Here is a 22885-nt window from a genome sequence, read left to right on the forward strand (position 1 = left end):
TTTGTGTTGGCAATCTGCAGGCTAAAAGGCTGCCAACAAATACAAATAAAAACGTAAAAATACATTTGCTGCACCTGGTTCTCTATTCTTCTCTGAAATATATGACTAAGCTTTGCTCTAACATGAGTGGGGAGGCAACAGAGCTACTACTTGTGTATTGAAATGGGTATTAGCTGTATCCAAAACACCCCAGTTAGAGGGATGAGCAAAGAGACTAACAAAAAGCTGTATGGGGCACCCTGCTGCTTTTCAGACAGTAGCCAGCAGCCATCCAGGATCAGGTGTTTCTATGGTCAAAGCTTCCCAAGTTTTGCAAAGGAATTTTAAAGAATAATGTAAAGACAGTAAAAATTTTACAGGAAAAAAATGAAGCTCAAAGCTTTTGAGAACACTGCAGACAGTTACAGCCTCTGTAATTTGCCCTTTTGCAGGAAATGGTTTGGGAATAAATACGCCCATTTACAGTGGGATGCTTTCATTTACACCCTCCTGGGCAAGTCAGGCACAACTGGAGAAATCATCTTCACAGTGTGCTACAAGACTAGGAGCACTCCTTGCAGGATGAGAAGACAGATGGCTAAGGGGAGGCATGAAAAGCAAATACAAAATCACAACAAGAAGGAGATCAAAGAATAAACAATCCCTGTTCCTCACTATACTAAAAATAAAGATCATACAGTGAAATGATCAGGCAACACTTTTTGAAAGAAAACAATCTCTGCAAGTGTGTGCTTCTGAATGGTGGGGACTGTGATAAGGCATTGGGGAAAGCAGAAACCTTAGAGAAGGATTAAACATTGAGAGATGAGGGCACCATGCATTCTGGCACTGACTTGCCCCATGACAAGTCAACACCATAATCCAGGGGAACCCTGTAGCCCCAAAAGCCGTTAAACATCTGTCTGCTGGGAGCTGGGACAGTGGAAAAAGGGAGGGACCAGTCTGTACTTGTCCTGTTTCTCACAAAAAAATATTTGTTACTAGGCAGAGCCAGAGTGGGGATATTAGCTCAGAAATCCTTTCGGCTTCATATAATTAAGCAGGTCTGAGAGGTGAAGCTTATGCTAGTACATATAACAAGCCACTGCACAGGATTGATCACCTGCAGGAGCAGCAGTGCTGGACCTGGCGCAGTTTTTGGCCAGTGCAGTAGCTCCCCAGCAAGCGGGCTTGCTTCCAGGGATGGATTCTGGCCATGCCGGGATGGGACCGCACAGAGTGAGCCCTGCCAGCCCAGCCAGGCTCTGCCACTCAGCCTCCGGAGCAGGCAAGCATCCCTGCCTTGCTTAATGTGCTTCTGTAAACATGAGCAGGGCAGGTCTTCTCTGACTTTAAATTACTTAAATATGCAAAACAGCAGTTGAAATCATCCCAACTATTTTCTGCTATCTGTATGGCAGTTGGGCTCATTGATCTCACGCATCAATAAAAGGGCCACTTAGGCTAATGGGAGGCAATACCTTAATTACCTACACATGGTGCTGAATCAGGCAGCCCAGCTAAATCCCAAACCCTATGTGGCCTCCTGGCCCTAAACCAAGCGGTGCCAGGAGATCCTCTTTCACTGTTTACCTGCCTCTCCTTCAGACTTGCTTCTGAAACGGGAGGAAGTCAGTGTACTTTTTGACTAACAAACACATCCAAAAAGGGTGTGTTGTGCCTTGCCGAAATCGTAACTCACTCGCAGAGCAGGATACACCCAAAAAACTTCTCCGATGAGCAGCAGCTTTTCCCACAGGCTGGGTTTGAGCGTATTATAGTCAAGACAGCATGTCTATGAGAGACTGTTCCTGTCTGCAGAGATCGGTGTGAGGGAGCCCCGGGGCTCCTTCCTGCCAAGCACAGCCCTCAGGCCCCACAGCCCCTCGCGGCCGCCATCCCGGCTCCACGTCCACAACAGCTCTCAGCGGCACATCAAACCAGTTTCTCCTCTGAGGGCTTTGCAGCTGGGTCTACCTTGAAGTTCACCTCTTAAGGAGGGTTTCTCACACAGGAGAAAAGCCTCCCTGACTGGATTTCTTCTGATAGATCCCAGGGTGACGGGCACGGTAATCTTGGTTTGCATCTGGCCGCGCTCTCTCTGCCTCCTCCGAGTCCATTCAGATGAAGACCTGTGGCTTTATGCCGCGAGAGAGGTGGATGTCTCAGCCTGCAGTGAGTGTCTTTAACACAAGGACACCGCAGAGAAGAGTTAGAGGGAGGATGGTGCCAAATCAAAACACAGTTCAAGAGACATGAAAGCGTCTTTCCTCAATACGCTGAACAAGCCTGGCTTTGGGGAAGCAATTGCCACAATTTCTAAACCAAAACGCTGAATAATTACAGGCCACTTAGCCCAGTGCTACCTACTGTGCAAAATCCTCAGCACATGTTTCCACACAAACCAGTGGTTTGAGCTTTTCTGGTAACCTTGGATGACTGGGACAGTAAAAAGGGAACTCCAGGTGCAAGGACACGAGGTTAGTCTCACAGTAATGTCAGTGTCCCTGCCTGGAGCCCCTGGGCAATGAGATGTCAGCCAAGCACAGACACCTTTTGCTCTATGATGTGGACTTCATGGATCTTCTCCAACTGCTCTGAAGAGCGGCAAACCAAAGGCAGGTACAATGATTTCACGACCATGACAGCCCATTTCCCAACTCTGAGCATTTTCATACACACAAACCATCGCATGAGCCCAATTCTGATGAGTCACCCTGTTCACTTTGACTCACCCTCTCTGCTCTTCACCAAACGCAAGCCAGTACAGGCCAAATCCTACCCAGTTGTCACGGCAAGCTGCTGCTCAGACCGTAAGGCCTTTGGGTGCAGCTGACGAGGGAAGCGAAGGAACGCACATGGATGCATCCTGCGCACACACTTCATCTCCATCCATTTTTTCCCACCCTCTGTCTTTTCTAAAAACACCCATTTCTAGCTCTGTGGTTCTGAGGAAACAAAGCAGGGGGGAAAGAGAAAAAGAGAACAAGTGTGGACAAGGCTCGAGGGAGCTCCAGATAAGACAGCGTGTGAAATCCCAGCAGCCTCTCTGGAGGCACCTCTCTCTTCCCTCTTCTACCAACATGCCTACTGCTGGGGCTGCACCCAATTTTGCAAAGATAGAATCTTTTATTTTTTATTTTTTTTTGTGAGGCCAGTGTTACAAGTACAATCCTCTGAAGCCAGCAAGGTTTCCTGAAGCGTGAGAGAAGGCAGAGACCAGTCTTTTCTCTCCCTTCTCTTTGTTCGGATCAGGAATTTGCAATCCAAATCCTAGCCACACCAGGGCAGGCAATGAGCCCAGCCGCTGTAAGAAGCATCTTAAAGAGTTTATGAGGCTGCTTGCCAAGGAGCTGCTGTGAGACAAGGTGAACTGAGCTCAAAAAACCACTGCATATATATATGAGACCATTAAGATAGCAAATAAAAAACCTGCCTGGCAATGCAAAAGAATGTGGTAGTTACCGACTGCTCCCCTATAGCTGCAAAGAGTCCTTGAAATATTAACAGGGTTATCAGCATTCACTTATCAGTTACAGTAGTGCCTAGATAATTCAAAGGACTGAGCCAGAGCTCATAAGTATATACTTTCTCAATGCAAAGTCCTTACTCTCAGAGAATTTATTTTTTAACCAAAAATTTGTTAGTTTTTCCAATTAACAAGCCTAGAAATGCAGCAATATGCAGGGAATGAAGAAATAAATATACAGAGTTGTATTTTTGCATTCATTTATTTCAACACTTTTTGTGCCCTGTGTTTCTGAGACAGGCACTCTAAACATGTTTTACTGAATTTCTTGTGGTTTTGATGGTAGCAAAATGCAACTGCATCACAAAGTCTGTGGTAGGTTCAACCTGTAGAATTTCTGGGTGGCAGAACTTCACACAAATTAAAGCTGGGAGTTTCGTACCCACAGAAGAGTAGGGAGTGGTTACGCACTTGCCTACGTGGGTTAGGGGCTGAGGATTGTGCACAGAGCACTGAAACAAATTCTCCCCTTAGTTTGAGTCAGTGTGGTCACACAGACCTGAGGGAGGGACAGCACAACCCTTTCAGGTGTTGAAAGGACTTTCTAGAGACTTTCTACCTTCCAGAAGGGGCAAAACACAAGCATGGCCAAACCCATATAACCTTCTCCAAGCAGCCACAGCAGAGAACCCACCAAGCCAAGAGCAGAGCTTAAACCCACTTAATTACTGCCTCCTCATTCACACCATCCATGGTACCCGTCCAGCTGTGTGCTGCACTGTTCCAGCACAAGGTAATAAAAATCCTACTCAAAAAATCCCAATAAAAGCACATCTTTTCCTTTAGGCTTTGGTTGCAAATGCACAGCATCCCTAAGATAACCTAAGGGCTGGCTGCCACAGTACCTCTCCTCCTCTGCACTGGCACTTATCTCACTGAACTGCTTCTTCATAGGAAGTCAGAACTTTTTTGTTTGCTTGCTTTTTATTAGTAGTGTGGCTTTTCATCAACTTTCATCCTCCTTTGCACTGTCTTTGATACTCCTTTGATGGACTGAGCTGTTTCTTCATGCTAAGTCAGAAGTGTGTTTTCTTTTTTTTTCAATGGCAGGTTGGCTTTTTAGCAACTTGGTGCATGGAACCAGCCCAGCGCAAGGTCACACAGGTGCTGGGAAGGGAAGGACTGTAACAGCCAGAAGCAAGGTTGGCTCGGATTTGCTGCAACTTGCAGCCTGTGACATTTGTGAATAACTTCCAGCCCCATTCATTTATCTGTTGAACCACGCTGCCTTGTGGATTCGTTATCTTCTTTTGATACCAAGTCTAGAAGAAGATAGCAGGTTCTGCTACCAACACACAACAACTTACACAAGCTCAGGCAGTTCAAAGGGCTAATTGCATTTACAATTTGTTAATATGAGTGTTTAATTTCTGCAGCAAAAAGAGAACAGGAAATAATTTTCTCACCAACAAGCTGAGTTTTCTATCCAAGCAAGCTTCTCAAGGAAGTGTGTTGTATATACATAACACTACTTATAAACTATCAAGCACTACTAACTTATCAAGCTTCATCTTAAACCCAGCTATGCTTCTTTGGATCCCTTCATAGAAAGGTTGTTCCAGAAATTTGCTTCCCTAAAGGTTTCAAAGTGCCTTCTAACATCCCACCTAAATTTATTGAGAGTAGGTTCACTTACAGATTTTATCCTTTAAACTGCCCTGCTCTTAACTTTGTTTTCCCTAAGTACTTCAGACAGGTAGGTAGCAATCCTAGTTCTCTTGGGTTCTCTTTTTGCAATATGAAAGATGCAATCTTCTGTCATAAATGATATCTTCAGTGAAACAAATCCTCTGTCTCTCAACTTGTCCTCTTTACAATATAAATTAACTTTTCTTGACTAGGAACTACTAGAATAGCACAGAGATGAGATATTCGTAGAGTCTTATACAACAATATGTCATTTAAATCCCTGCAGTAGAAGCCCCACAAGCCAACACGTGTTTCAGCTGGTTTGTTGCTTCCACCTTTCCGAACCAACTCAAAACACACAGACAGTGGTTGGTCAAGAAAAGAAAGTCATCTAAGGAGTGTAATTTCAGAAAATGGAATAATTTTCCATCCCAGTATCTGATAAGCATTTTAAATACAACGTAAGTAGGTGGAGGGCTCGTCTCCAAAGAGAGGGCAGTATGGTCTTGCATATCATCCCCAGAAAACAATATATTGCTTTCTTTGGGGAAGTGGCAGCATTGCCCCTAAACAAGCACGAACACACGATCCAATGAAAGGAAATGCAAGAGATGCTGAAACCTTGTCACAGGCTAACTTGTTCCAAGAGATTTCTGACTCATAAATTACCATAGAGAAAATTAAATGCTATGAAATGCTGAAGAACAGCATAGAATCAGAACGATTTGGGCTGGAAGGGACCTCAAAGATCATCTAGTTCCAGGCCTTGAACGCTTCCAGGAATGGAACATCCACAGCCTCCCTGGGCAATCTCTTCCCGTGCCTCACCACCATCAGAGTAAAGAACTTCTTCTTTATATCTAGTCTAAACCTGCGCTCTTCCAGCTTTCACCCATTACCTCTCATCCTATCACTACAGGCACTTGTAAAAAGTCCCTCCCCAGCTTTCTTGTAGGCCCGCTTCAGGCACTGGAAGGAAAATAAATTAATTAAGACGTCTTTCAAGGAACAGATGCAGTGGCGGTTGCTTAGTGTGGGATTATTACCTATTGTGCTTTCCAAGGGTGACAGAATTACCCTGACACTCTAATGGATCAGCATCTCATTTTCTAGAGAACCAGCTCTCAGCTGTGAGCTCTTGGGACCTGAGCACCTCCACAAGCTGCTACACCCATTGGCCTCTCCCATCACACTATGAGGATGGAGCTGGTGTTCACTAGCGAAAAACTTCTCCCCAGGAGAGACCAGCAGCAAATTAGCCGCTAATTGGTTACCAGGGAGGGATGACACTGGTCACAAAACTAGTCAGAACCCTGCTTTTAATAATCACCCTATCATAAAAGCGAAATCTACTGCAAATAGGAAAAAGCACTGGAAATGCAAACGCAGACGCGTGGCTGTGAAATCATCAGGCCGAGCTCTCTCTCTGCTGAGCACATGGAGGGATTCAGTGACCCTGAGGGAGCCTTACCTGTTGAATGAGCCAAGAATACGCCTCTCCAGGTATTAGGCAATGTCGTGTAATACGACTACAGCAGTAAGCACAAAGGCTCTACAGTGCAAAGAACAACACTGTTTAATTTCACAACCACTGAAATCTCAGATCGATTTCTTCAAAATTCAGTTTCAGCACTGGAAGAAAATTTAATTAGTCTTTTCTTATCATTAGTCATTTAGGTGAGTTCACTTAAATATTTGAAAATGCACGATATCCCAACTTTATACCGCACTGAGCCAGTAAAGTGCCATCCTATATGGGCCCTGTGAGTAAAGTTGCTTACTTCAAGAGACACTTTTCAGTCTAACAAAGCTTTCAAATTGGCCAGCAGAGTTGTCACTTTACTTTCCCTTTAGGCTTTGAAAAGAGCAATGGGATCTTTTGACAGCTGAAGTCTGATCAAGGAGACACAGAGCAAAAAACCAGGGAGGCACTGACACCAGCTCAGAGCAGGCGAAATAGCCTCTCCTGGAGGACTTTCCCTCAGGAAAAAAAAAAAAAAAAAAGAAAGGATGAATGCTCAACTGCCACCAGTAACATAAAGAATTTTATCTGAGCATCTCAGCACCTCAGCTTCAGTGCAGTCTCATGCACGTTGACTGAGCCAAAGACTGAATCAGTCATCTCCGCTTAAGAAATCCCCAACAACTTGGCAAGGGATGTATTTTAAAAGCAGATCATACAAAAGTCCATTAAACCTATTCATATAAAACAAACAAGTTAGCTGCATAGATTAGAAAAAGTGTCTTTGTATCTCAGTTCTCACCTGAGTTTATTGCCATTAATTGGTCATATCCGTCAATGCTGCCGGTAGTAAATAGGAATTTCTTAGTTTAAAGCCTCTTAAAGCCTGAATAAAGCCCCAGACACTGCTATTAGCTAAGCCATAAGGGAGCTGAGGCACAGAGGAACTAGCCAGTAAAAGTGACTGCAACTTGCCACAAGGGATAGGGAAAAAAATATAGTCACTATTCATACCCAAACTGGGCCAGTTCCCAGTTTGTGGGTACAGGCGTTGCTTCCACGGACTGCAAAGCCAACAAGGACCAACAGTCAGTGTGCAGAGAGTCCTGCGACCTGGGGTTGGCCACAGAGATCCCACCGCTGCCTGTGCCGGGCAGCAAAACCTCTGTGGAACTGTCACCCCCTCATGCCACAGCCCCTGAGACCCTGTGCAGGGAGAGGGGCAAAGGATCATGGCTGCAAAACCTCTGGATGTTGCACCCAGCACCACTGAGGTCCCAATCCCAAAACGGCCACTGGGAGTACGAGGGCTTTGTGGGCGATGTGACGAGCCAGCAGTGTGCCCAGGTGGCCCAGAAAGCCAGTGGCATCCTGGCTTGTATGAGGAACAGTGTGGCCAGCAGGAGCAGGGATGTGATTCTGCCCCTGAGCTCAGCCCTGGGGAGGCCTCACCTCGAGCCCTGTGTGCAGGGCTGGGCCCTCACTGCAAGAAAGACCTTGAGGGGCTGGAGCGGGTCCAGAGGAGAGCAACGAGGCTGGGGAAGGGACTGGAGGGAAAGTCCTGTGAGGAGAGGCTGAGGGGGCTGGGGGGGGGTCAGGCTGGAGAAGAGGAGACTCAGGGGGGACCTCATCACTCTCTACAACTGCCTGAAGGGAGGGTGCAGTCAGGTGGGGTCGGGCTCTTCTCCCAGGCAACCAGTGACAGGACGAGAGGGCACGGCCTGCAACTGCGTCAGGGGAGGTTTAGGTTGGGTCTCAGGCAGCCCTTCCTCACGGAGAGGGTGCTCAGGCACTGGGATGCTCTGCCCAGGGAAGTGGTGGAGTCACCATCCCTGGAGGGGTTTAAGGAGAGGCTGGATGTGGCACTTAGTGCTCTGGTCTGGCCGATGTGCTGTTGTTGGGTCATAGGCTGGACTTGACGATCTCAGAAGTCTTTTCCAGCCTTAACAATTCTGTGATTCTGTGATTCTCTGATTAGAGCAACCCAGTCATTGGGAATATTCCTGGAAGGGATGGACCCTTGCCTTGGGCCGATACATCCACCTAATTACAGGTAACAGCATGGTGGTCAAAAGAAGGTGAGAGGTGGATGAGAAACCTGTCCTGCCTCCTCAAAGGCAAGAGGGAAGGCAGTGAGAAAGGATGCTGCCACTTCATGGGCAAGCAAAGTTCCAGTGCTTGCTGGGCACACCATCGCCCGGGCCTGGGGCGGTCCCCAGCGCCGCTATCAGTACCCGGCTATCTCACGGAGCAGTCGATCCATCAATGTCTTTTGGTTATCCTAATTTACAGCAGCGTTACAAAAGCAGCCCCTGTGAGGTCCCCACAGCACACAGCCCTGTACAAACTTGCCGCAGGCAAACTCTGCAGACGCAGTGCCTCGTTGCAAAACACCACATGGCAAACAGATCCAATGAATGCCAAGGCAGAGGGGACAGGAAGATAAGCAAGAAGGAAGAACATCAGCGTGTTTTGTTTAATAAGCTTTCAGCATCCACCAGATCCTTAAAACCTGCCCAGGTTCCCACTTTGCATAACCAGTGCAAACAACCAGCACCCGCTGTCAGCAGCTCGGCCAACAAACCCAGGGGTTAGATTGCCAAACTCAACATAGAATAATGTTGGGCAGCTTGGAAAGCAGGACCTAGAAGTTAACTTGTCTTACCTAACATCCCAAAAAATCAAAGACGTTTGCTCACATCACTTCAGCTTGCAACAAATCCTCTTGTAAACAGCCTGCAAAGCCAAGGAGAAGGCTCCAGCAGGTTTCATGATCTCGAGAAACTGAAGCTAAGATGGGATTTAAACTAGTAGACAATTATCTGCCAGATGGAGAGCTCATCATGCGGAGCACACATTGCTAAATTACAGTGTCAGTTAAAGGAGGCCAACACCAGAAATACACCCCGTGAGAAGGGAAACCGAGTCAACCGATGGGATCGTTCAACCCAGTCACTGCTGCCAAGAGACTTTTACCTATGTGTCAGGACAATGTCGGCTAGCTCTAGCGTCAGCGAGCACACTGCGGGAAAAGCCACAGGATCCAAGTGACGAGCAGCAACATGTTGATAATTACTCGCAAGTCTATCATCACGGCAAACTGCAGTGAGAAAGAGGATTAAACAGTAGGCAAAGATGGGTTGAATTCTGGATATTTAGCAGCATAATTTAAGTCTGAGCCTAGGAATCCTTCCATAACTGACCCTTTAGCTCATCTGGGGGCTGCTCCTCATAAAAGCAAAATACATTTACAAATAGTTAAAGCCAGAAAGCAAACAAATCAGCTCTGATCAATAGGAAAGTAATCCCAAGAAAGCACCCAGCTTCATTTTACCTTTGAGTTCCCAGGTGGGAAGAGCTCAGTCCCTGGTTACAGCCAGAACTGACCTCATCCTGACAAGGCCTAAATGGTTCATGATCCAGCTTTTATTATGGCCTAAACAAAATCCAGCAGCTGAGAGTTAAAGATAGATGGCCCACACCAGCGCTCAACTGAAGCACATGTGCCCATATACACAAACATGAGCCACGGAATCGTCGGAGTTCAAAGGGACCTCTAGAGATCGACTAGTCCAACGCCCCTGCTAAAGCAGGATTGCCTAGAGCACATCACACAGGATTGCGTCCAGGCAGGATCTCAAGTCTCCAGAGAAGGAGACTCCACAATCTTGCCTGGGCAGCCTGTTCCTGTGCTATGTAACCCTCACAGTAACAAAGTTTTTCCTCATATTTAGTTTTGTCTAAATATGCGGAAAAACTTCTGGTGTTCCAGCTTGTGCTTTCCCAGAAAGTGCTCTGCAAGTGTGAGCATGAGGTCTTGTCAGTCTTAGATTAATGACTGGACTTGACGATCTTTAAGGTCTTTTCCAACCTTGACAATTCTGTGATTCCGTGATCCTGTAGCTTATGGCACTTCCCAAAGAGATGAGAAACGTGAGCCCCACAATAAGCTTCTGTACCTTATTCAGCTCCTCTTTAATGTATAACATGGTAAGAGCTTTGAGATCAAGGGCTGGAGCGCAGCCCATCTCTGCCCTGGCTAAGTGTCCTGATCACTATGCTGAGTGAAGTGCCTGAGCTGTAGAGGGATGGTATTTCAAGTACTCCCACTTTATAGGATACTTAACTGCCTAAAACAGGATACCACTGCAGGGGACAGGCACCTAAAAGTGAGGTGCTGTGGCATTTGGCAGTTAGACACAAGTCTTCTGCTGGACCTAAGCTGTGAAAGGTAACAAAGCAGCTCTTCCTAGTCATGCTGAGCTGTGCCTGCAGTGTCCAGAGGAACTGCTAAAACAAACAGTCCACTACTGTGGGACAGCTTTTACACGACTGAAACTAAATTCGGACAGCTAAATAAATAAATAATTTTATATTTTAAAAAAAAAGAAATAAATTACAGCTTGGATGTTAAAGGGTTTCTTTTAGAAACAGACCCAGCATGAACATCCTCACAAGCACACAAGTAAATAAGGGGCTGGTCAGGTTCCTGCAAAGTCCAGAAGTGCTACAACAGGAATTCAGTCCAATAAACTCAATGACTTGCTTACATCAGTCCTGAACAGGGTCAAAGAGTCTGATCTGGAGCTACTGAAAGCAAAAAGCAAACCCAACAGATCCAGCAGCAATTTGTACCCACAGTACATACTCCCATGTCATGGCAGCCACAGAGAATCACCTTGAGTACATCTGCTTCCACACCTAACAGCCCCTTGGAATTTAACAGCAAAGACAGACTGCTAGGTGCTGGCCATCATGTCTGTGAAACTCAAACCTGACAAGGCAGTCCCTGCTTTGCCCCATTTGGTGGGCAAAGCAGGGACTGGATCTAGCTCACAGACTCCTCAGCAGGCAGGAGAATCCGTGCTGATGATGCTTGTTAACAACAGCTTCGCCTCCCTCCTTCAAAAAGTGCTGAAATATTTTGACCAGATGCATCATTTCCAAAAACTGCTGGAAACCTGATGGAACATAACATCTATCATGCATCGGCAATGGTGTTGAAAACAGATTACTTTCCTTTGTATCTGATAGGCGTAACATGTCTATGTTTATTATGTGGTCCCCTGAGGATTTATTACAGGTTTACCATTTCATTTATTTGCTTTTTTTGTGCTTGGCAAGAGTAAACACTGGAATAAATACGAAGGTGGTTACAGCTTAGCAGCATTAACGACTTGTTGAAACAAAGTCCAAAAGTTTTCCTTTCTCTTCAGCAAATCCTACTTTTCTTTCCAATCACTTTTTTTTCCAAGTGTGAAGATCATGTTTCTGAAGTATTTTAAAATTTTATTTCTTTTTTGAATGCCAAATCCCCATAAAAGCATACTTTCCTCCTTCATTCGCTCAAACTCTTGACAATATTTAAAGTCTCTTCTAACATTATTCATGGCAAAACACTTTCCTGCTTGCAAATGAAAGCCTCCTCCATCCTTACCATCTAGTCTGCTCAGCTTGTTACTACAGGTAGTTTGCTGTAACAGAAATTAGTACAATCATCGCTGCGAAAGAAAACAAACCCTTCCGTCCTGGCACACACATTCAGTGTGGGTTCATCCCACCGAAGTTTAGCCACCTAACAACAGCCCCAGCCAGTCATTTATATCCCCTCTTTAATCAGGGGGGTGAGATGGGCATCTCCAGCCAGCAGCCCTCCTGCCTATCAACCAGGCATGGCTGCAACCTATATGACCCCCTTTGAAGAGATACCTGATTTCTTGTGCACATCACAGCAGGTGATACAAATCTGACAGTAAGAGCCAAGAATCTTCAGTTCAATCCAACAAAATCAACTCATTGCAATGAAATCTCAACTAATGTTCACGTGGCCAGGACTTACAAAAATAAAAAAAAAAGGCGTTAGGCAAATCTCGCTAAACAAACATGAGATAGCTCAATGGCAGATTTCAAAATTTTCCACGAAGATTGCATCCTGCCCCTTTTGGAAACTCGTGTTACATCTATAAATAGTTCAGTGTTTTTCAACACTGGAAAAAGAGCTGCACTGGGGGGCGAGTGGGTAAATAACAATACTGTCACTTGTCACAGAAACACCAAGTGGCAAAACTGAATTCAATTTGGTCTCAGATGTTCTTTCTTTCAAGTGGACAACCACTGCAAACAAGGCTTTGAAGAACCAAGTACCTCATCAACTTGCTCAGTACTTTGATTTATGCATCTTTTAGCCAAAAATTCTTTAAAAAAGGAGCAGACAAGACAAAAAGTTGATCATTCATAAAAGACAGCACTGCCATATTCGTTTCTTAAATGGCAAAGTAGGTGACAGAGTAGTTGGAGGAATATTTTACCTAAAAACATTTTCATTCCCACAGAAACCAGGACAGAAAAACTGCAACATGGAAGACTGCCAAAGAGGGTCGTTAGATCTGATCTGAATATCTTCATCTCTTCTAACCCTCCCACATTTCCTAAAGACTCTCCAGAGATATTTTTGGAAATACAAGTCAGTGTGCCAAACGAAGCTGAGAGAGACAGTTGCCCAAATCCTACAAATGAGGCAATACTGAGGTAAGCACATGAGCTGCAATGTTATCTTAAGTACTCAAATGTAGCGAGTCTGTCCCCACCAAGGGGCTCTCAAAATCCTGAGGGCTTATAAAAGAGGGGTAGAAGGGACGGAAAGCATAGATCTCGTGTCCGACATTTGATCCCTCCCTCACTCATCTTCCATGCATGAGTGTTCCAGCTAGAGTTGCACACACTGCTAAATATTGAAAAGGTATATCTAGCATGTAGATTTAGAAGTTTCTTCTTCAGGTTTGCTTGTTCCTGTCCAGTAAGAAATTCTGGTCCAAACTTCTAGAGTGGCCACATTCCGAGAGTCCTTGTTTAGTCTCACCTGGCCCATGAGGGAATTGAAGGGCACAGGGAGATCAAAAGTTGAACCCATGCTAGAGTCCAGTCATTGCTGTCTGTATCTGAAGCCACCAGACACAAGCGAGCTCAGCTACGCCAGCGTGTGCAGCAGCTACACATCTGGCTGAACTGCAAACACCATCACAGGTGTCGCGTACCTGTGAACCCACGGACCCTGAGCACTCAGCCAGCCAAAATGCTGGAGACAACGCGTCAGCTGCAGAGGTGTCTGGCAGACCCAGATCACACCCTCAGGAGGAGGCAGGAGGCCACGGATGAGCCTCCTTGAAGGTGCTGGGAGTCACCATGGCCACGCTCTCATCAGACCGGTGGAAATGTGAGGATGCCCGTGTTCCCACCAAAGCATCTGCTGAGGATGTCACCAGCAAGCGTCCGACCAGGAGAACGGTGAGTGCGCTACCTACCTTCACCTAATGTCAGACCTTAAAACCCACTGTTATGTTCATCAGTCAGGGGATGTCTGAGAAAATCCATTCACCTCAAAGACAGGAGACAACAATGAAAGGGAGTTTCAGCATATTAAGTGTACACGCTGAAGGAAAATGGACCATTCAATGAGCTAATGTAAAATTATACTCCTTATCAGCAGCCAGTCACTTCCTCAGGTAGCACTTCGGATGTTGGAGATAATGAAGTATAAAATCCCACTGCTTCACATCACCTACTTCCCCCAGTACTCCTACTGCAGGTTTCCTACCATCCTAACACCCAAACCTGGAAAACTGTCCCTGTATTCTAAACAAAGGGTTCTTTTGCCATTACCCTTGACAACAATTCAATGTTTATTCTGTATCTGGGCAGTTTGCAGCAGGCTCCGCAACCCCAGCCTGAAACAATTCTGAACTGCAAGGAAAGGTGTGACCAGAACAACAGAACAAAAGAGGATTTTTCCCAAACCGCAAGTGCAAGTCAGAAGTAAGGGCACTCCAGTGACTTCTAAGAGGGAAGCAAATAACAACAAGGGAATGCACCACAGAAGCCAATTCATTAATGTACCCTGAAGCTTAGAAAGTAATAAAAAAAATATAAAACAATTACTAATCCAATTAAAAAATGGTTATTACAACTGTCTCCCCATTTGCAAAGAATATGAGAATAGGAGGAAAAAAAAATCTTCTTGGTAAGCCCACCATCATACTTCTTTAAATTTAATTTCTTTCCCTTGAGACTTGTTACAAAGTAAAGCCTAATAAGAACTTTCTCCTTGTCACATCTTCAGTGTCACTCTTCTTATATTTTCTCCTTGTTATCCTGAAGTCTCCCTCTTTCCCAGAAATCACTGAGAAAAGCATCAACATCCGGGCAATAATAAAAAAAAAATTATTGGTACACTGAGCAAAGTGTGTACAAAACCAGTTAAAACCCCCTGCATCCTCCACATTTCTCATACCCTCTCAATCAAGGGCAACCCAATAGCTTGTACAGAAATCTTAACAAAAAGATGCTGCAAACACAAACAGGCCGTTGGGTTTTTAAACAGCATCACTGAGCTTGAGTTTATGCAGGGCTTTGATATACAATTTTTTGTTTTCTCTAGGAACCGATTGTGACCTCTGGAATTCATGGTTCAAAGTTTCTCTCTGTTGGATGAGGTTAGGAATTGCCATCTGCACGTGCTTCCATCACCAAGACATACTAAGGTAGAAATACTTTGTTAAAAACTAGGTAACAAAAAATGGGAATATACAGCCTGCACTGCACACAGACAGAAACAAACATCTTGTGATAGCTATGTTGCACAATAGCATTTTCTGAAAAAAAGTTTACTGACAAAATTGGCTTTTATCTGAGATAAAACATCTCATTTACTTTTTAAAGTGTTCTGTGGTAAACATTTCTTATTTTTATTGCTAGGGATCACTGTTTTAGCAAAGATATTGCTTATTTATGGTAGTTTGAGCTGCAGATAACTCCCTATTTCATTTATTTACATGCAGAAGATAACTTTTATCTCACTAACAAGTTACTTTGCCAGACAGCTTTCCAGTAAATATTTTCCCCTCGAAGCCGTAGACATTTTCCTGCTTTTTGAAACAAAAGTACACCTCTCCTATGAAATTCAAGGATAAAGTGGAAGGAAGCGCACAGGAAAGCAACAAGGCAGCCACAGCTTTTTATCAGTTGGAACAGATCATACAGCTGAAAAGAGAAAGTCACATTCCTGCAGGCTGGAGGGACACACTTTTAAACGCATCTCACCTATAGAAAAGATCAAAATATAGAACCTATAGGAAGGGTTTATGTAGCCACAGCAGATCCAGGAGCTGCCCTAACTTTAAAATGATGGTGACTACTCTTGATTTGTCATTTTAGGAAAATAAATGTAAATGTTCAAACCCACTGCTACCAACCATTATCAGCCAGCCTATACTTCAGCCCCACTTAATACATCAAGTAATGACTGGGGCTGCAATCCCACCGCTCGTGGTACGGCGCCATCTTTCTAAATGAGGTCCCTCACCGTTGCCTCCCCGGTCTCTGCAACCTCTGAGCTGCTGCCTTCTCTCCCCTCATCTTAGCATGGGGTGCAGGTGTGAAGTGCAAGCGCCCCAGGTCCCTGGGAACGCCAGCGTGCAAAAACCTACAGCCACGCGACACGTCGACACACCTCCTCCCGCATGGAGGGAGGGAGAGAGGAGTCTCCACCTGTCCAGTTCCATCATCTCCTCGTTGTATAACCCACAGGCATCCCACCACAGCCGCCTGCGGGAATGTGTTTCCCCGGGAGGGGGGAGCAAGGAAAAAAGTGCTCACTGCCCCTCGCTGACCCCGAGAGCAAGTCCTTGCAGGCAGTCAGAAGCCTCACTCCTAAAATGAACCGGTCACCCTGCAGATGCGCCCACCCAAAACACACAAAGCCCCAACAGCCCCACTCGCCCCAAAGGCAGGGGGACAAGGCCAGGGTGCACCCTGACACTGCTGAGGCACCCAGTTTGCACCCCAAGCTGTCGCTCCGCGCCTGCCCTCCACATCCAAAAGTACCCCTGCGCTTAGAGACATGCATTTTCCCTCCAGTTTCTTTTTTCCCTTTAATTTCAAATCTTCCTCACACACACAATAATCCCCCACTAATGCCTTGCACCTCAGGCACAGCTGTGGCCTTACCTTTATCTGAAGGGCTAAGGATTGCATCTTCTGTTCCATTTGTATGGAGCAAGCACAGAGCTGGAGATCCAGGATCGTTAGCATAATGACTTTTAAATTACAATAATAATGAAGATCCTTTACCAAGCCTTGAGTAAAACCCCCAAAAGTTTATTGCAGCACAAACAAGCTCTGTCTTAATTTGTATTTGCTGATAGTCAATAACCTCACTGAATGCCACTGCAGATTTAAAGCCAAAGAAATGTAAAAGACGATACTTGAGCTTGCACGCCCTCAAAAAATGCTAGGGTGTCTATCCCTCACTGCCTGAGGAGCACCACTTTCCCAAGACTGAATACTGTATGTTGTGCAATGATATTTTCCATTTATCTGGACTCAAAAGCCGTAGCGGGCACTCAGGTTGGGTTTTGTCTGCGCTGGTGAATTAGGCTGTGTTCCCAGAGGAGTCTGCACACACAGCTATTGTACCCCCTGGAGCTGTCGTTGATGAGAAGTGGGACTGCTTGTGGCAGCACAGCTAAGCAGGTGCCAGCAGCGTTTGCAATGTGATACCCGGGCAAACTTGGGCAATAATTGTGCAAAGTTGAGGCCAGCGCCAGCTTTTCCCCCCCAGCACCATCGACCGCAGCATAATGCTTAACACAGGCAAACGCAACATGACCTGAGCAATGTTTAACCCATTTTTTGACCAAACAAATCCTAGTTTAACGTTATTGTGAACATCACTGCAGGCAAAAACTAATCGTTTTTAACAATTCTGTCAATTTAAGCCACATATTTATCAGTAACACTAAGAAATCACAGACTGATCGACTCTTGACCACCTGTTTCACAAGCCCAGTGTAAAATCCTTCGCCCCCTGGACAGCAAGGCAGGATTTCAGCAGGGTCCAGATGTCACCCTTGTTGTTAAAATAACATAAACCTAAAGACACAATATGCAGGCATGAGAATATAAGGCCAAGCTCTGCCCTTCTATAGGAAAGCCCTAAAGCTAAAACAGAGGAAGGAGAATGTGTCTTTTCAGTGGATCCCTGGAGAACATCTGGGTTAGTTTCACCCGAAGGTCTGGTTTGTTCGCTCAGGCGGCTCTGCACGACAGGCACTGGCAGAGAGGGGCACCCAGTGAGAGATTCACTTCAAAAGAGACTGACTTCAAAAGCTGCCTCCCAATCCAAAGCAAAATGCTAATATCCACACCACCCACATTCCTCCCTCCTCCGCTTGGGTCGGTTCTTGGCTGGCTGCAGGGGCACGGCAGAGCAGGTATCGCGGCACCAGGGCAAAGGCAGAGCCACCCACTCGCTCAGCCTGCCCAGGGCTGCCCATCGTCCCATGCAGCTTCTGATTTACACTCAGAGGAAGTTGGAAACGCCAAGTGCGCCGTTCTCAGGTTTTATGAAGCCGATTATCCCGATTTGCTAGGTTATCACCGTTCCTGATGTTTTGTTTATGTGCAGAAGGCCAAAATTACTGTGCTCATTTGAATAATCCCGAAGTCAAAGGAAAGAATGCTGGGTTTTGCCAAGTATCAAAATTTCAAAAGCAATTCAAGCGGGTACGATGGCTCCTTGCTGGCACTGCACACGCTCGCTTGTCTCTGCAGCAAAACACATCGCTCGGTGGAAACAAGATTTTTATAGCAGCAGTGTCGCTTCCGACTCACATACAGATCAAATTCCCCAAGTTCATACAGAGCTCCGATCCTTCCCCGACCCGAAGAGCAGCTGTGAGTAGGGCAGGACTTTGTCTGGGTTGAGAGGTTAACGGCTACTCCATAGTAGTCCATGCTACTCCATAGTTTTTTCAGTTAACTGGTAGGTCATTTTAGCAGACAATTTGCAGGTATTTTGCAACACTTAGAGATAACCCTGTGGAGTGCTTCTGTCTGAGCATCTCTCTCTGTTTTTTTGGGGGGCTTGGTTTTTTTTTTCTTAAAGACTGCATTAGATAATCCAGAGAAAGAAGGCAGGTGAGACTTTGCTGGACTAATCACACACTGCCAAACTCTGCTCTTTCAATTTCCAAACAGTAAACTTCTCCAAATCAATGCCAAATGGAGTTCACTGTTTGGCAAAATTGTTTTAAAATCCTACCTATAAAAAGTTCTAATCTTTCAAAGATCTCAAGACATGCAGCAGACAGCCAGTTTTGATCAACATGACAGTGAGTTTCAGAGTTCACACCTTCACCAAACACAAAAACAATGCAGGAATGATCAAGCTCCTGTTACTTAAGAAAACGGAGGTCTCCATTTTTACCTGAAATTTCATCCACTTAAACTGCATAAATCATCAGACTGAAAAAGGAATACTTCATGTCATCTATTTTTTTTCTGTTCTGAACACACTCTCTTCATCGAGGCTACCGAAAATACTTTTTCAAGCTTCGTGCCCCAAGATGAGTTCTTATCTTCTGCTACCAGATAAAGAGCTACTGGTTCAGCCAGACAGTGACCGCGCAATCACCTGCGCCTTAATCCGAATGTTTTTCTTTAAGGTCACAAGCCAACTGTCTGTTTTTTCTGCAAGTCCTCACAGGACATGGAAACATCATTTACGAGCTACTTTACCACATTAGTTGTCCCCCAGCCTTTTGGGAGAACCAGAAGTGGCTTGTCAGGTGATACACGGCAGTAAATTCAGTCAGCTCAATTAATATCACTTTCATTTTCCTAAAACCAAAAGGACCTCAAGCCTGCTGACATGAGGGAGAGGACGGCTCGCTCCCCCATGGCCCCACTGCACGCCAGGGCTACTCACACCAAAACAAGCACTGCCAGGACTCTGCCACAGTTTGACTACTTTTTTTTTTTTTTTAATACAACCATCGAAAAGAAGCATCTCCCAAAGGGCCATTTTACATACCTAGGACCTTCAGGCATTTTTTTCCAAAAAGAACACAAATATTAGTTTAAGGTTGCAGAGAGAGGCAGCAAGGAAAGTATCTCATTAAACCTCTGAAAGTCAACAGAAGTATGGGATTAGGTCCACAGTAAACTTTATAGAGTGGCACCTGCAGAGGAAATTACTCATTGCATGACTGATGCCACAATTAGAGGTATAAAAAGTAATTCCATGATAAACAAGCAATTGAGCAGAAAAAAGAGTAATTTTCTAAGAGCATGTATGCACTCATACAAAGGTACACATGGGATGAGATCAGACAGTCTTCACATGCACAGACATTAAATCTCTGAGGAAGACAATGGTACAGCACCCCTACACCTCCTCTCCTCTGTCTCGCCGAAAGAGCACCAATTTTGGGGCTGCATTTGGCCAGCATCTGTCCCTGGCGTTACTAAAGCAGCTCTGGTGCAATTACCCACGTTGCACAGCAATTACACAGCCCTAACTCATTGCTTTCAGTCGCTGGCGACACAAACCAGCGCGGATCCACCAGCATCACGTCCACCCTGGCCACATTGGTGGAGCCGAGGTCTAAGGATCTACCAACCAAACCTCCTGGTATGCAGAAGGGAATAAACATGTTTTGTTGCTAAAAAGCAGAGATATCAAATCTCAACCTTTTTTTTTCTGTCTAAGAGACAAGAAAAAAAAGAGGGAGGGGAGATGGCATTACAGATATCTGTGCATTCCCTTCATCTTTGCAAGTTACATCATTTATTACCTTTACGCAACCACATCAGAAAAGCTTCAGCCCAGGTACTACCTCAGCTGAGGGAGTATACCCTTCCACGCACGCTCCTATTTATTTACCCTTGCGATCTGCATTTACTAAACAACTACAACCCACTGCTTCAATCCGCAGCACATGGGCTTGATACATTTTTGTGGTTCCCTTCCAAAAATTTCACAGATAAATTGCTGCCTCAGGAAATCGAAAGCTGCGCTCTAAACTGCAAGTGGGTTACTTCTGCCCACGTTCCCCCGCTGGCCCGACAAGCAGAATTACACACCTCACGAACCTCGAGCGCTCACTTACCTGAGACCGACACTTTCATAAGGGCTTCCAGGGGTCTGTTGTTGTCCAGATCACGACTGAGTTTGAGCTCTCCCGTGGCAGAGTCCAAAAGGAGCAAGTTTAATTCATTGCCTTGCACAAAGGTGTAGGCCAGGCTGTCAGACACATCGGGATCATGAGCTGGGATCTTGCCAATCACACCGGAGGGGAAACTGTTGGACTTGTTGGTCACATAGTTATTGAAGAGGATCTGGAAGTCCTGCAGCACGGGTGGGTTATCATTCTGGTCCAAGAGGCGGATGTGTACCGTGGCCCGGCTCACAAGAGGGGCTGAAGTAGCCTGCACCACGATCACATACTCCGTCCTGCTCTCGTAATCCAGGTCCATTAGTGCCGTGAGGTCTCCGTTGAGCAAGTCTAGTTGGAAGACCTCGGGGATGTTTCCCTCTACGATCTGGTACATAATCTGCGCGTTGGTCCCCTCGTCAGGGTCAGCTGCGCTGATCCGTGCCACAATGGAGCCCACAGGGCTGTTCTCCTCCACAAAGATGTCAAATTCATCCTTCTCAAAGACAGGGGGGTTGTCGTTGATGTCCAGCACAGTCACTTGGATATCCACAGAGGCTTTCAGCGGTGGGCTGCCCCTGTCCACAGCAAAGGCCCGCAGGCTGTAGACAGCAACATTCTCGCGGTCCAGCTTGCGCAGCGTGCGTATCACTCCAGAAGTGGGTTCAATGTAGAAGTCTCCATCTCCGTCGTCACCACCTTGGAATGTGTAGAGGAGACGGCCATTGAGGCCTGAGTCGCGGGCGGTGGCAGACAGCTGCAGGACGCTGGTAGAGAGCGGCACATCCTCGAAAACTGAGCCCTGGTAGCGGTCACGCAGGAAGTGGGGTGCGTTGTCATTGGCGTCCAGGATGAGGATCTCGACATACGTGGTGTCTGATTTCTGAGGGATGCCATTGTCGTGGGCTGTAATAGCCAACGTGTACGAGGCCTGGTCCTCATAGTCCAGCTCCATCAGGGTGGTGATGGTGCCTGTGTCAGGGTCGATGCGGAACTGGGGGATGTTATCATCCAAAATGTAAGTGATTCTCGCGTTCTCCCCCGTGTCTTCATCAGTGGCACTGATGGTGACAATGGAGGTGCCGATAGGCTTGTCCTCACTGACGCTCACTGTGTAGTGGGAGCTCTGGAAGACCGGGCGGTGTGTGTTGGCATCTGTGACGTTGATGAAGACCTGGACGGTGTCAAAGCGAGTGCCATCAGAGGCAGTGACTGTGAGCACATACTGCCTTTCCTGCTTGTAATCCAGGGGCAAGGCCAGCGTGATCAGCCCCCCTCCACTCTGACTGGTGATGGCAAACCGGTTCCTGGTGTTGCCGCTGGTGATCTGGTAAGTCACAACGCTGTTAACGTCCCTGTCCACTGCCGTCAGGGTCAGGACACTGCTGCCCACAGCCGCATCCTCATTCAGTCTGAGGTGATACACCTTCTCCGTGAAGGTGGGATTGTTGTCATTCACGTCCAGGACAGTGATGGACACGCTGGCTGAGGAGGTCATGACTGGCACGCCATGGTCCCTGGCCTCCACTCCAAAGTGATAATTCTCCACAGTCTCTCGGTCCAGCTCTGCAGCCACCGTGATCCACCCTGTGCTGTTGTTGATCTGAAAAGGGAACCCAGAGTCACTTGCTACTGGGGCACCTCCAGTGGACGGTGCCATCTCTATGAGTTTGTACTCCAGGCGGGCATTCTCCCCGGAGTCAGCATCCACAGCCTGGATGTGCAGCACCGAGTAGCCCAGAGGAACATTCTCCAGCACCGTGGCCTGGAAAGGAGTGCTCACAAAGATAGGGGCATTGTCATTCACGTCCACAACCTGCACCGACACCATGCCACTGGAGTTGATCAGGGGAGGCCTGCCCCCGTCCTGGGCTTTGATCCTGAGCGTGTACTCCCGAAGAGTCTCGTAATCCAAAGGGTTGATCAGGTCGATGGCACCAGAGAAAGAGTGGATGTAGAACTGGCCTTTCAGGTTGCCACTCACAATGCTGTAGTGCACCTGGGCATTGCTGCCCCGGTCCCGATCTGTGGCCTGCACCTGCAGTATCTGGCTGTTCACGGGGGCATCCTCTGGCACCTGGACCAGGTAGCGCTTCTCGCTGAACTGAGGGTAGTTGTCATTCTCATCCTCGACAGTGATGTGTACCATCGCCGTGGCACTGCGCGGTCCTGGATCCTTGCCCTGGTCGTTGGCTTCCACCACCAGGTGATACTCAGAGACCTCCTCGCGGTCCACCGGGGCTCGGGTCCTCACAACCCCGGAGCGCGGGTCAATCTCAAAGACCCCGTCGCCAG

At 46.5% G+C, this 22885-nt stretch overlaps 1 protein-coding gene across 1 annotated transcript; it reads right to left on the reverse strand.

Annotated features, from left to right (window-relative positions):
• Positions 1-19900: 19900 nt before the first annotated feature.
• LOC104275393 (cadherin EGF LAG seven-pass G-type receptor 1-like) lies at positions 19901-22739 on the reverse strand. The gene is made up of 2 exons (XM_009871328.1): positions 20546-22739; positions 19901-20064 (listed from the first exon to the last, which is right to left on the reverse strand). The coding sequence occupies exons 1-2, from the start codon at positions 22737-22739 to the stop codon at positions 19901-19903; spliced, it is 2358 nt and encodes a 785-aa protein (XP_009869630.1).
• Positions 22740-22885: the final 146 nt, after the last annotated feature.

This window comes from Apaloderma vittatum, unplaced genomic scaffold (assembly GCF_000703405.1).
Source record: "Apaloderma vittatum isolate BGI_N311 unplaced genomic scaffold, ASM70340v1 scaffold12106, whole genome shotgun sequence".
NCBI classification, from domain to species: domain Eukaryota; kingdom Metazoa; phylum Chordata; class Aves; order Trogoniformes; family Trogonidae; genus Apaloderma; species Apaloderma vittatum.